At 50.8% G+C, this 12,455-nt stretch overlaps 1 protein-coding gene across 1 annotated transcript in view; it reads right to left on the reverse strand.

The window, feature by feature from the left end:
• Window positions 1–204: 204 nt before the first annotated feature.
• The window catches only part of DIPK2B (divergent protein kinase domain 2B), a 50,224-nt gene continuing 37,973 nt past the window's right edge, over window positions 205–12,455 (reverse strand). Inside the window, exons 3-5 of the mRNA XM_057537519.1 lie at window positions 9,462–9,635; window positions 5,152–5,440; window positions 205–4,015 (exon numbers count right to left, since the gene is read on the reverse strand). Coding sequence (XP_057393502.1) covers window positions 3,675–4,015; window positions 5,152–5,440; window positions 9,462–9,635 — 804 coding nt within the window. The 3' untranslated portion in view covers window positions 205–3,674. The remainder of the gene's footprint in view (window positions 4,016–5,151; window positions 5,441–9,461; window positions 9,636–12,455) is intronic.

The following is a 12,455-nucleotide window of genomic DNA, read 5'->3' on the forward strand; positions in this document are numbered from 1 at the left end:
AAACAGTGTATTATTTAAATAGGATAATAACCCTGCAAGGGTAAATCTTTTTCTCATCTTTTTATGAGTGAGGCTCAGAGAGAGACTCAGAGAGGTTAAGCAGCTTGCCCAAGGTTACACAGTAACCAGCAGAGTCATGATTTGAAGCCAGGTCTGGCTGATTCCAGGGCTCTAGACCTTTTCAAAATGAATACAAATCCAACAAAGTATTTATTTTAGCTCTTAGAGGAAACATTCAGGCTCATGCAATCACTTATAGGCAGAAGTTAGATGCTACAGGGGAGGACTAGGAAAGCAGGAGACCTCAAAATGGTCACTTTGAGCAGATCGCTTGAATCAGTTTCCTTGTTTGAAAAGTAGGACTTGCCCGCAGGGCTGTGGGGACGCCGAGCTGATAGCTGAAGCCAGTGGAGCCTGTTCTCCTATGTCAGTCCCTTTGCCATGATGGTTATTAAATATTTTATACCACCTCTGGCTCCACAGCTACTCCCCTTGCTTGTGGAGATCAAGTGAGACCCCAGTAAACCCCAAGAACCCTCTACACAGAGGTTAATTAGTATTCTCAGGCACCCAGGGCTGGCTTCGTGGGCATCAACATACAGTCGTACGGGGCCTGCACTCAGGTTAACACTCTGCTGGCCCCATCTTGCAATGCTCAGTGACAGGAGGCCCCACGTTTTCCTTTTGCAGGGGGTCCCACAAATTATGCAGCCGGTCCTGCAGGCAAAAAGACAGTGGCTGGCAAAACGCAGAAAGAATAATGCCTCCAATCAGATTGCAGGGGGCTGAGAACATAGTACGATGATTTTGTTCTGGCTAAGTCTCTTGAGTGTTGACTCACTTGTCTCCTGGCTCTTGAGGGGAAAGAGCTGTTCTCGAGGACGTGGCTGCGGCTTGCGTATGTTCAGCACGGTGTCTTTGTCCATTGGGCTGCTATAACAATACCACAGACTGGATGACTTATAAGCAGCAATTATTTCTCCCAGTTCCGGTGGTTAGGAAGTCCAAGATCATGGGGCTGGCAGACTCAGTGTCTGGTGAGAGCAAGCTTCTTGGTTCATAGCCAGGACCTTCTTGCTGTGTCCTCACATGGCGGAAGGAGTGAGGGAGCTGTCTGGGGTCACTTTTATGAGGGCATTCATGAGGGCTCCACCCCCATGACCTCCAAATACCATCACATTGGGGGTTAAGATCTCAACCTATGAATTTTTGCGGGGGACACAAAAAAATCAGTCCAGAGCACATGGTGTATGAAAAGCACAGAACAAAAAGGATTGAAGAACACATCATTGTTCTCAGCAAGAATATTTTCCGAGCACGTGCTCTGTGCCTAGCCCTGTGCTGGCTGCTACGGGGAGTACAGAGAACTCTGCCACCAGCATCTTCAGGGAGCTCCCAGCTGGATGGGAAGGAGGAGCACAGATCTCTCTGGAATACCCTTGAGGTTAGCCTCAAATGGGTGCGGGCCTGGGGTTCAGGGGTACAGAGGTAGGATTCAGAAAAGGCTCGTTGGGAGCTGGGCTGTCAGGAAAAGCTTTGGGTCAAGGTAGGACTCAGGGTCTTAAATGATGCCCAGGACTTAGTCAGTGGAGGAACGGAACCGTCCAAGCCCCAGCCCTGGTTATGGACACATAACACACTCTTTCCTGGCGGGTCTGGCTTTTGAATCCATCACGATAGACTGGAGTTGGGGAGCATTGCAAGTTGGGTTCTCTGGAAGCAGACACTAAGAGTTCGGGGTATGTGTTTGTTTCCTGTGGCTACTGTAACAAATGACTCCACAGTGCGGGCTTAAAACAATAGAAATGTATCCTCTCCGAGTTCTGAAGGCCAGAAGTCTAAGATCAGTTTCACTGGGCTAAAAAAGCAAGGTGTTGGGAAGGGTGGTCAATCCTTCCTCTCCAGACCAAGCCAGGAAGCAACTGTCTCAAAGACTCTCAGGCAGCCCAAGCCTGCCCTCCCAGAAGCTCGGCCCGGCAGCCTCACTGTTACGGTTGCCCCAGACGTAGTGCCTGCAGCAGTCAAAAGGGAACTCCCAACCGCACCGCAGGGTACCACAGAACAGGACTTTTCTTGGCTTCTCTTTAAATGTGAGTGAAGGGACCAGAATTGGGCAGGACAGAGGCTGAAGGGGAAGGCAAGAGGAGCCTGGACTCATAGCAGGAGTTCTGGAACTATCCCAGCAAGTCACTCTTCCTCCCTGGGCCTCAGTTTCCCCGTCTGCGGCGTGAAGCCTATTAAGCCAGGCATTCTGACCTTAAAGGTGGTGATTCAGAGGTAGAAAAGAGGAGGCCGACTGAGAGGTCCCTGGGGGGTGGAGGGCTGGCAGGGAGGCTGGGCAAAGGTCCAAGGAAGCCCTACTAATTTTTGAGGGGCCCGGGCAGGAGTATACACGGAGACCCACATACCACGTGGCTAAACATTTTAAAGATATAAAGCAAACTGCTGAATAAAATATATTCCGTTGGCTGACCTTGAAAAAATATTTTTAGAATGACCTGTAAGGCCAAGTTTGAATGAAAATTCTCAGACTCTTTAGAGTCCTGCCCTGGAGGCCACGGTGTGGAGAGAGCTGGCCCTGGTCCCCGGCTGTGGCTACAATGAGAATCTTCTAACTCACAGACCTTCGGCTCCAGGGAGCAGAACTGGCTAAGTGCCCTGCGCTGTGCTTTGAAATCCATCTTTGCGGTTGGGCTGAGGCCACGCTTCCCACGGGCTGTTCCCCGCCACAGGAATATAAGGGCTCTCCATTCTTGCGAAGCTCCTCTGACGGCTGGCTTTGCCTCGAGGTCGCCCTGACGGTCTCGCTGAACCTTCTTTCGGTTGCGCGGATGGCAGTCTGGGATGCCCCAAGCTGACCTTCTTGCCCTCACTTGGGAGAGGGAGGGGTCAACCTTACAGCGTGGCCTGATGGCTCTCCCAGGCGTCTCCGGCTCCCTCCTCCCTTCCCTCCCCCCACGCATCTTCCTTAATATTGATACAATCCTTGCCCATTTAATCCTGTCTTGACACCTGGTTCTCAGAGGACCTGGGCAAACACATTGGCCCCCAGCCCAGCCCTCTTCTCTTCTTACCCCTGGCTCCTTCCCACACCATGAAGTGCCTCTCTGGACACTTCTGGGACAGAAGGGCCTTCTGTCCACGTGTCCCCTTGTCCTGCAGTCTCCTCACCCTGTGGCAGTGCGGGGAGTGTGGCAGGAGGGCTATAGGGCAGGGGTACAGTCTTCCTTCCATGCCAGCCTTTTGACCTCCACGGCTCTGTCACATTTGCCCTGGCCGTGCATGCTTCTGGAACATTCTTTGTAACCACCTGGGCTGGGGGGAGAGAGCACGTGTCCCTGGCCCTTCATATCTCTGTCTTTTTGCACTAACTCAAGAGTCCGGCGGAGAAGAGAGAAAAATGAGGCTCAAAGAGGCCGAGTGAGTGTCCACACCTGGTTCTTCCGATGCCCACCCTTGGGCTCTTCCACGATGACCCAGCCGGCAGGGGCAATCATGCCACCCGATGGCATGACTGCCCTCTGATGGTTGGCATGTTCCTTTCTCCCTGGGAAACAAAGGTACCTTTCTCCCAGTGTCTAAAAGGGAGCAGCTTCTTTCAACCGTGCAGCAAGCAAGCGGGCAGCAGAAGTTCCAAGGATGTGGTCCCCGGAGGCCAGCAAGGCTCCAGCCCCTCAGAACTTATCATTATACTTGCAGTCTGGGTAGCGGTAGGCAAATCTGGGGTCACAGGTTCTCAGGGGCCTCAAGATGTCCTTCAGCCGGCTGGCAGCTTGGAGGACCTCGGGGTCTGGCCGGGTTGCCTCCCCACAGCGAGCGAGCTCGGCGTCTATCTCCTGCTGCACCGGGGACGGGAACTTGGCCCGGAGAAGTGGGGGCAGCACCTGGCCACACACCAGCACCAGGTTCTGCTTCTCAGGGATGGTGTCGCAGGAGGGCAGCTGGGTCTGGCAGCCAGAGACCAGGCAGCTGAAGATGTCTTTATTCTCTCCTGCCCTGGAGGCCGCTTGGCTGCCTACAAGAGACATGGAAGACATCACACACCCTACAACCTGTTCTCCTTGCGGGGAGGCGTCACTAATGAGAATTGCTGGGCAAAGTGGTTCAGACTCCTAGCATCTCCTGTCACCAGGAGATTTAGGGCTCAGGGACACGATGGCCCCCGTTGAGAACCTGGGGGGAACTCTCTCGGCTACAATGAGGTGAGGCCTGGGACTTCCCTGGCAGTCCAGTGGTTAAGACTCCGTGCTTCCACTGCAGGGGGCACGGATTTGATCCCTCGTCGGGGAACTAAGATCCTGCATGCCACGTGGCGTGCCCAAAAAATTAAAAAAAAAAAAAAAAAGATGAGGCCTGGGGATGGAAAACGCACTTCTTCCTACCAGAACTTGGGCTTCTAATTGTAAGGCTCCCATGCATATCGTGATTCTCCCATTATTATGACTGAATTAGGGAACTCAGGAAATTCCTAGGGCTGGTTTCATGTGCCTTCTTTAAATACAAAGTCGGGAGAAAGAACAGGTAATCCAGAATATGCCTTCAACGGGTTGTAGTGGGACTGATATTCAGTGGTTCACATATCCCGAATATTCTGGAATCAGCCCCACTTCTTCTCATTTGATTCTTCTTAATAAAGGCAAATCAGGAAATGAGTAAGCGTGGTTTAATTGGTCTATCTTTGTAGGCCTTCTCATATAAACAAAATCAGAAATCGGAAATTAAAATCCTCTGTCCTACTATTGGGCTCAGAATAGCTAGTCACCATTACAGACTGCGATGTTCAAAGCATCTGATGAGAAAGGCTCTGAGGGGGAGGTGGATCCAGGGGCTTGTATGTGTGTGAGCAGGGGCGGGGCAGGTCCCCGCGCCACACAGACCCAGTCGGACAATGGCAGTGCCCTCAGAGGGTGAAGCTGGGGCCATAGCACAGTGCAAATCTCCTCCTCCTGCGCTGACAAGGTCAAGTCCGGTTCCCCTTTGGAGCTGGAGCAGAGACTTAAAACGGGGAGAGGGACTCTCTCCCATCCCAAACTTGAGCTGCTCTCACTATGACACAGGGAGACCCCACCCCCGGGCCCTGTCACCCCTCCCTAGCGCCTGTCACCCTGCCTTCCCCTCTGACAGCTGCTCAGCCAGGCCCATGCTGGGTACCTTCCTGCCTGTCGATGACGCCCAGTGCGCTGGCATCCCGGATGAACAGATGCCCGTTGTTGAAGATGCCAAACATGTCCACATCCACGTGGGTGAAGTAGAAGAAGTAGTTCAAATCGTTGCTCCTCAGAGACTCCAGGACACCCAGGAGCTGGTAGGCCAGGTCGGCCGCCTGGTCTGCGGGTGCACCATAGAATTCCTGCAGTGGGCTGGTGCTGGTGCTGACCAGAAATCTGCCGCAGGAGCCCAGGTACTTGGGCAGTGGCCATCCCTCGGCGCCCGGGAAGATCTGCCAAGCGAGAGGAGGAGGCATTAGAGGATTAGAGAGAAAAACCTCCTGAGACAGTTCCCTCCCTCCCTTTCTCCCCCTCCCTCTCTCCTTCCCTCCCTCTCCCTCTCTCCCCCTCCCTCCCTCTCCCTCTCTCCCCCTCCCTCCCTCCATCCCTCCCTCCCTCTCTCTATCTCCCCCTCCCTCCCTCCATCCCTCCCTCCCTCTCTCTCTCATTTTCTCTCTCCCCCTCCCTCCCTCCATCCCTCCCTCCCTCTCTCTCTCTCTCCCCCTCCCTCCCTCCATCCCTCCCTCCCTCTCTCTCTCTCTCATTTTCTCTCTCCCCCTCCCTCCCTCCATCCCTCCCTCCCTCTCTCTCTCTCTCCCCCTCCCTCCCTCCATCCCTCCCTCCCTCCCTCCCTCTCTCCCCCTCCCTCCCTCCCTCTGTCTCTCTCTCTCATTTTCTCTCTCCCCCTCCCTCCCTCCATCCCTCCTCCCTCTCTCTCTCTCCCTCTCATTTTCTCTCTCCCCCTCCCTCCCTCCATCCCTCCCTCCCTCTCTCTCTCTCTCTCATTTTCTCTCTCCCCCTCCCTCCCTCCATCCCTCCCTCCCTCTCTCTCTCTCTCCCCCTCCCTCCCTCCATCCCTCCCTCCCTCTCTCTCTCTCATTTTCTCTCTCCCCCTCCCTCCCTCCATCCCTCCCTCCCTCCCTCTCTCTCTCTCATTCTCTCTCTCTCTCTCCCCAAGAGCAGACAGAAAGATCAGCCTTACTCAGGTATCCAACGTCTCAAGACACGTCAGCAAAGCATCCCTTAACCTTGCTTATACCTCTTGGAACATGGCAATACCTTGCTCCCCCCATCCCTCCCCCCACCACTTTTTTATTCCATTGTTGATGGAGGGATTCAGAAAAGGGAGCTCTTCTTTCCATATTGTAGATTGCATTTCAACAAAATTGCCCCAAGCGAGGTAAGAGAATGCCGATGCCTTTGCTACAATTTTAGAGGGTATTCAGGCTTCAGGGGAATGTGTTTATTTGAAGAGTTGTAGAGTTGAAAAAATATGACTAGCATTTCAGATTTCACAGATATCACGGCTTAGGAAGAGGCTATGGGGGAAAAAAAAGAGGGTCCACTTAAGGTTGATTTAAAGAAAATATTTAAAAAAATAACAGTGCAGGCAGTAGGTTCTGGGATAGGACAAAAATTATGAAGGTGACCCTTGGGTGACTCAAGTTTGGGAACTGCTGCACTGGCCCTGGGCGTGGCCCTAGGCGAATCTGCCTAGCTGGGGTAATTACACACTTACAGAGACTCCCCAACTGACTGGAACATTCTGACAGCCTAACACTGGTCTAGGCAAGCACACAGCTCTACCCAGTTTCCCCTGTCTCCTTGTAAGAGCTCCAGGAGTTTTGGATTAACATATACACACTACTATATGTAAAATAGATAACCAGCAAGGACCTACTGTACAGCACAGGAAACTCTACTCAATATTTTGTAATAACCTATAAGGGAAAAGGATCTGAAAAGAATATATATATATATATATATATATATATATATATATATATAAAACTGAACCACTTTGCTGTATACTTGAAACTAACACAATGTTGTAAATTAACTATATCTCAATTTAAAAAAAAAGAGTGGAGGGAATATCCTAGCTTTTTTTTTTTTTGACTATTTATTGAGGCAGCTATATCTAGAATGGTGTTTCTTCATGGGAGAAATGACAGAAACTATAAATATTAACACTTTTTTTTCCTCATTTTTCCTTCTTAAAAGAACAAAGTCATCCCCCTTTCTGATGATTTTCTGTGGCCTTCTGCCATTTTAACCCACTCGCCATGTTGTGAAGAACCTTTTCTTGTCCCCCCCCTGCCCACTGGGACCTCTCCACTGTGTACCATGGAGAGAGGCCCCCGGCTCCCTGGTGATGTCTAAATGTGCGGCCACGAGTCATCCCTGGGCTGGGGGCAGATCGATGCCATGCCCTTCCTGGGCGGAGCTCAGGGTGGATGGAGAGTCCCAGCCCAGACCTCTCAGGAGCCAGGGCTGGAAGTAGCCAGGTCACCTGCCTTGGCCACTAAGTGTAGGATAATTGGAGAAGAAGGCCTCTGAGCGTGCAGGGCAACCAGCAATTCCTTCTTCTCCTCTAGGATTTCAAATGCCAACGTTAGTAGGCAGCTTTTAGCAGGAAGAGCGTGGACCCTGAAGTCAGACAGCTCTGGGTTTGGGTTCCACCACTGACACTGGCTAAGGGACTGTGGCCCAGTCACTTCACAGCTCTGAGCTCCACTTACCTCATCTGGAAGACGGGAGAATAATAATATTCCCATGGGGTTGTCGAGTTGTGAGCATTAAATGACATAATGATGTAAAACATTTAACAGTGCCTGGCACATAGCTAGTGCTCAAGAAATGAGTTGTTATTATGTACTTAGCCATCCTGCCTTTGGCCAGTAATATATCATTAATATATTATATGTAAAAATAATATGTAATTATATATTATATAATATCTCATAAATAATTTAAATACTATAAATAATTAGAATTAAATATATTATAAATAATTAGAACAAAATAATATATTATAAATAATATTAAAATAATAATTATACTATAAATAATATAATTATAAATAATTATATGTATATTTATTTATAAATAAACATCATATAATAACTAATATAATTATTAATTAGAATTATTAATATTAACACAATACTATAAATAATTAAAATATAATCTCGATATAATTATTATAGTTATTAAAGTCGATACAATATTATAAATAATTATAATATAATATAATTAATAACAATGCTAATTATTATTAACTGCTGTGGGGCTGCCTCCTCCTCCACCCCCTCCTCTTCCTGCACCTTCTCCTTCTCCTCTTTCTCCTCCCTCTCTTCCTCTCCCGCCTCCCCTTATTCCTCTTCCCCCTGCTTCTCCTCCTCTCTCTTCCACCCTCCTTTTTCTACTCCTCCCTCTCACTTCCTAGTTTCCTTTGTGCCCATTCAGTAAGCGTCCTGACTCTTGGGATCCGGGAGAAATGGGTGTGATGGGGCCCAGCGAGTTAGCTGACTTGTTAAGGGGCTGTCTCTACCACTGGAGTGGAAGCTGCATGAAGGCAGGGGCCAGCGCGCCTGTCTCGTGGACCAGTGTTCCAGAACATCCTTACCTATTTGACCATCCCCTTTTTTTTTTTTTTTTTTTTAAATCGCACTTAAGCTGTCAAGATCTCAATGCTTTAGCTTTCTTAACTTTATTTATTTATTTATTTTTGGCTGTGCTGGGTCTTCGGTTCGTGCGAGGGCTTTCTCTAGTTGCGGCAAGTGGGGGCCACTCTTCATCGCGGTGCGGGGACCGCTCTTCATCGCGGTGCGCGGGCCTTTCACTATCGCGGCCCCTCCCGTTGCGGGGCACAGGCTCCAGACGCGCAGGCTCAGTAGCTGTGGCTCACGGGCCCAGCTGCTCCGTGGCATGTGGGATCTTCCCAGACCAGGGCTCGAACCCGTGTCTCCTGCATTAGCAGGCAGATCCTCAACCACTGCGCCACCAGGGAAGCCCTGACCATCCCCTTTTTGATGGACATTTAGGTGACTTCCATTTTTTTCTCCTTTCCAAGCACAGCTGCAGAGCACCTCTCCGGGTGGGTCCTTCTTCGGTTTTTTCCCCACCTCCTGAGCTTGCTCAGCTCATATGGTACTGATCTTTGAGACACCTGGTCAAAGCTGCCCTCCTCCACAAAGCCCTTCCGGGCTGCCTCTGGCCGCGAAAGTGGCCATTCCCCACCGCCCCTCCTCCCCAGCTCCCACACCTCTCTCCTCTGCAGTAACCACAGCACTTCCCCACTGCAGAAGCCAACACATATTTACTGAATGCCACAAAGGTGCTAACGTGGGCTGGTGGCCCCAAGGTGTGCAGTGATGGCAGAGAGAGCTCAACCCAGGGCTTGCTCCCTCGGAGCCGGAAGTGAACCCGCTCCCTAGACGGGCTTTCCCGGGGTGGGGGGTCCCTGCATACCTGTAGGAGGATGGGATGGGCGTTGACAGCTAGCGTGTAGAGGAGACGCAGCTTGTCGCGGTCCGTGAAGTGGTCCATGAAGATGCTGCCAGCGTCGGCCACCTCCGCATAGCGCCGGACCACGCGATCCAGGAGTCGCTGTGACGGGCAGCGCAGGAGGGGGCTGGGCAGGCCCTGCAGCGGGTGGGAGAGATTCCGGGAGGAGGAAAGCGTGCTGAGTGCTCGTGGGCGATGGCAGGACCGGCACGGGCAGGCCCTGCTATTGGGGGAGATCGCGGGGTTGCGGGGGACCAAGTAGGGCCTGAGGGGGTCGGGGGGCGGTTTGGAGCACAGTACCTCTGGGGGGCGTGGTGGGAGGGGCCTGAGCAGGCTATGTGGGGGAGGGCGGGAGTCGAGAAGGGACTGAGCGGTCCTGGGGTCAGGGTAGGCGGCCACTGGGCAGGCAGTGCATCCCTAGCTAGCAGCTGGAGCGTTGGAGACCCTGTGTCTCCACCCGCATTTTGCAACTGAGGAACTGGAAGTCTGCAGAGTGTACGTAAGTGTTGGAAGGGCTGGATTCAGGATTTGAACCTGATATGAGCTGCATGTTTGCCCTCCCCCCACCCCACCCCATCCATATGTTGAAACCCTAATCCCCAATGTGATGGTATTAGAAGGTGGGGCCTTTGGGAGGTCACTAGGTCATGAGAGATTAAGTGAGTTCCCCAAGTCACACACACCTAGTATTTGTACTAAGGCAGTACACCAGGTGAGAAGTAGGTAGGTGGAACCAGGCAGGACCTGCATCCTTATCTTTACTGGGGTTGTAACCCTGTAGCTGGGTGAGCTCAGAGCACTCATTCATTCATTCACCCACCAACGTTTGCAGGGAGTCTACCAAAGACCAGACTGTATTTGAGGCACTGCAGATGCAAAGGGGACCACAATCGACACTGCCCTCCCAGGCCTGTCGGGGGGGTGGGGGGAGACCATCAAATGCCCAGCAGTTACGACGTGGTGCAGAGGGAGCTATGACTGGTGTGAGGTCAGGGAGCTATGGGAGCCCACAGGAGCAGGGCCACACCAGAACTTTTGGAGGCGCTGGCATCTCCAAAATCCTTTGCCTTCACGGGCCCCCTTCCTCCATAAAAAATATTAAAAATGATCTTTTACAACTGCATTGGTACAAAGACAAATACCTTAATATTATATATTCAAACATGTTCTTGGATCTAAAAGATCGATTTTTTCTTCTGATTTTAAAAGAAATCAAAACATATTTGTGGGCCCCTCAAAGGCTTCTTGGAAGACAGTGAAGTCTAAGCGGAGGCCTGAAGCAAGGGTAGAGTGAGCGTGCAAAGAGGGTGGGAGGGTATCTGTGCAGAGGGAACAAGCTGTACAAAAACCTTAGTGACGCATATGACTGCCCAGAATAAAGATTCCATTCTCAGCTTCCTTTGCAGCTAGGTGTGGTAACGTGACTAAGTGCTGGTCAATGAGATATAAGTAGAAATTTCTGAGAAAGGTCCTTAAAGGGAGCGGGTGTATCCTTCTTTACTCCTTCTTCCTTCCTGACTGGAATGTGGAAGTGATGGCTGGTACTTGGGCAGCCATCTTGGACCAGGGCATGCTAAGGGTTGTGGAGCAGAAAAATGAAAGTAGCCTGGATCCCTGACAATCACAGAGTCACTATATCAGCCCTGGACAGCTATGTATCAGTTTCTTTTATATAAAAGAAAAGTATATTTTGATCTTGCTTAAGCCACTGTTACTTGGATTTTTTTGTCACATGCAGCTGAACCGAATCCTAAATATCACAGAAGAAAAGAATGGAGGCAGGACGGTCAGTTAAGAAGATGCAATGGTCCAGGTGTGAGATGAGAGAATGAAAGGATTTGAGCGTAGTAGAATCTACAAGTCTTGGTGATCGGCTGAATGGGGGAGGGGGGTGAAGGAAAAAGGAGGTGTCAGAGCTAGTACCCAACATGAGTGTGGACACCAGAGGTATCATTTGTGGAGGTGATTTTAAAACATGTTCACAAACTCCTTGACACTCCTCCCATCGAGGGTGGAGTCTAATTCCCCTCCCCTGGAGTATGGAGTGGCTTTGATGACTCACTTCTAGTGACTGGAATGCTTACGGGAGTGATGCTGTATGACTTCTGAGCCTTGGCCATAAAAGGAGATACAGCTTCTACTTGGCTCTCTCTTGTACCCAGCCACCGTGCTGTAAAGAAACCCAGGCTACATGGAGGGAAAGCAAGACCCTTAGCTCTCACCCAGCTGAGTGCCTAGTTGACAGCCAACCCCCAACTTGCCAGACACACGACTCGGCCATTTTGGGAATGGGTCCTCCGGTGCTGTATTGAACCACCCCAGCTGATGCCATGTGGAGCCTCGTGAGCCTTCCTACCAAGCCCTGCCCAAATTGAATATTTGTGAGCAAAACTGATGATTCCTGTTGTTTTAAGCCCCTAGTTTTGAAGTGGTTTGTTACTCAGCAATAAATAACTGGTATATTTGCTGAGAAGGTTCTGGGCCATCTCTAGAACTATAGCCGGAAGAGGCTCTAAACCTATCTTGTACCCCAATCTCCCTTTATGGTGGAGGCAGCTGCTTCCCAAGGTCCCACTCACAGAGTGGGGCTGCACCTACTCCTGTTTGGTTTGTGCTGGCCAAGTGCAAGCCCACAGTGATATTGGCCAATGGCAAACGGAATTAGGAAACCAAACATGTCCAATAAAATAATGATTCATTATTTTATTGGAAATACACACTTTCTGGGGATTGCCCATTGCTTTGGAGTTTCCAAATCACTACTCCCTTCTCTATACATGGGCAATAGGGCTAAGTCACCATCTTCCAATGAAAGGCAAAAGGAAAACCAAACACTGGCCTTCTGTTGCCCCTCCCCCTCTCATGCCCGGTTTCCTCATCCTTGCATTTCCTGTCTGGTGCCAGCCCTAGGGAACCAGCCAGTGGGTCAAGGTCTTCACGGTGTGGTGCAAGCGACCG

This window comes from Balaenoptera acutorostrata, chromosome X (assembly GCF_949987535.1).
Source record: "Balaenoptera acutorostrata chromosome X, mBalAcu1.1, whole genome shotgun sequence".
NCBI lineage: Eukaryota > Metazoa > Chordata > Mammalia > Artiodactyla > Balaenopteridae > Balaenoptera > Balaenoptera acutorostrata.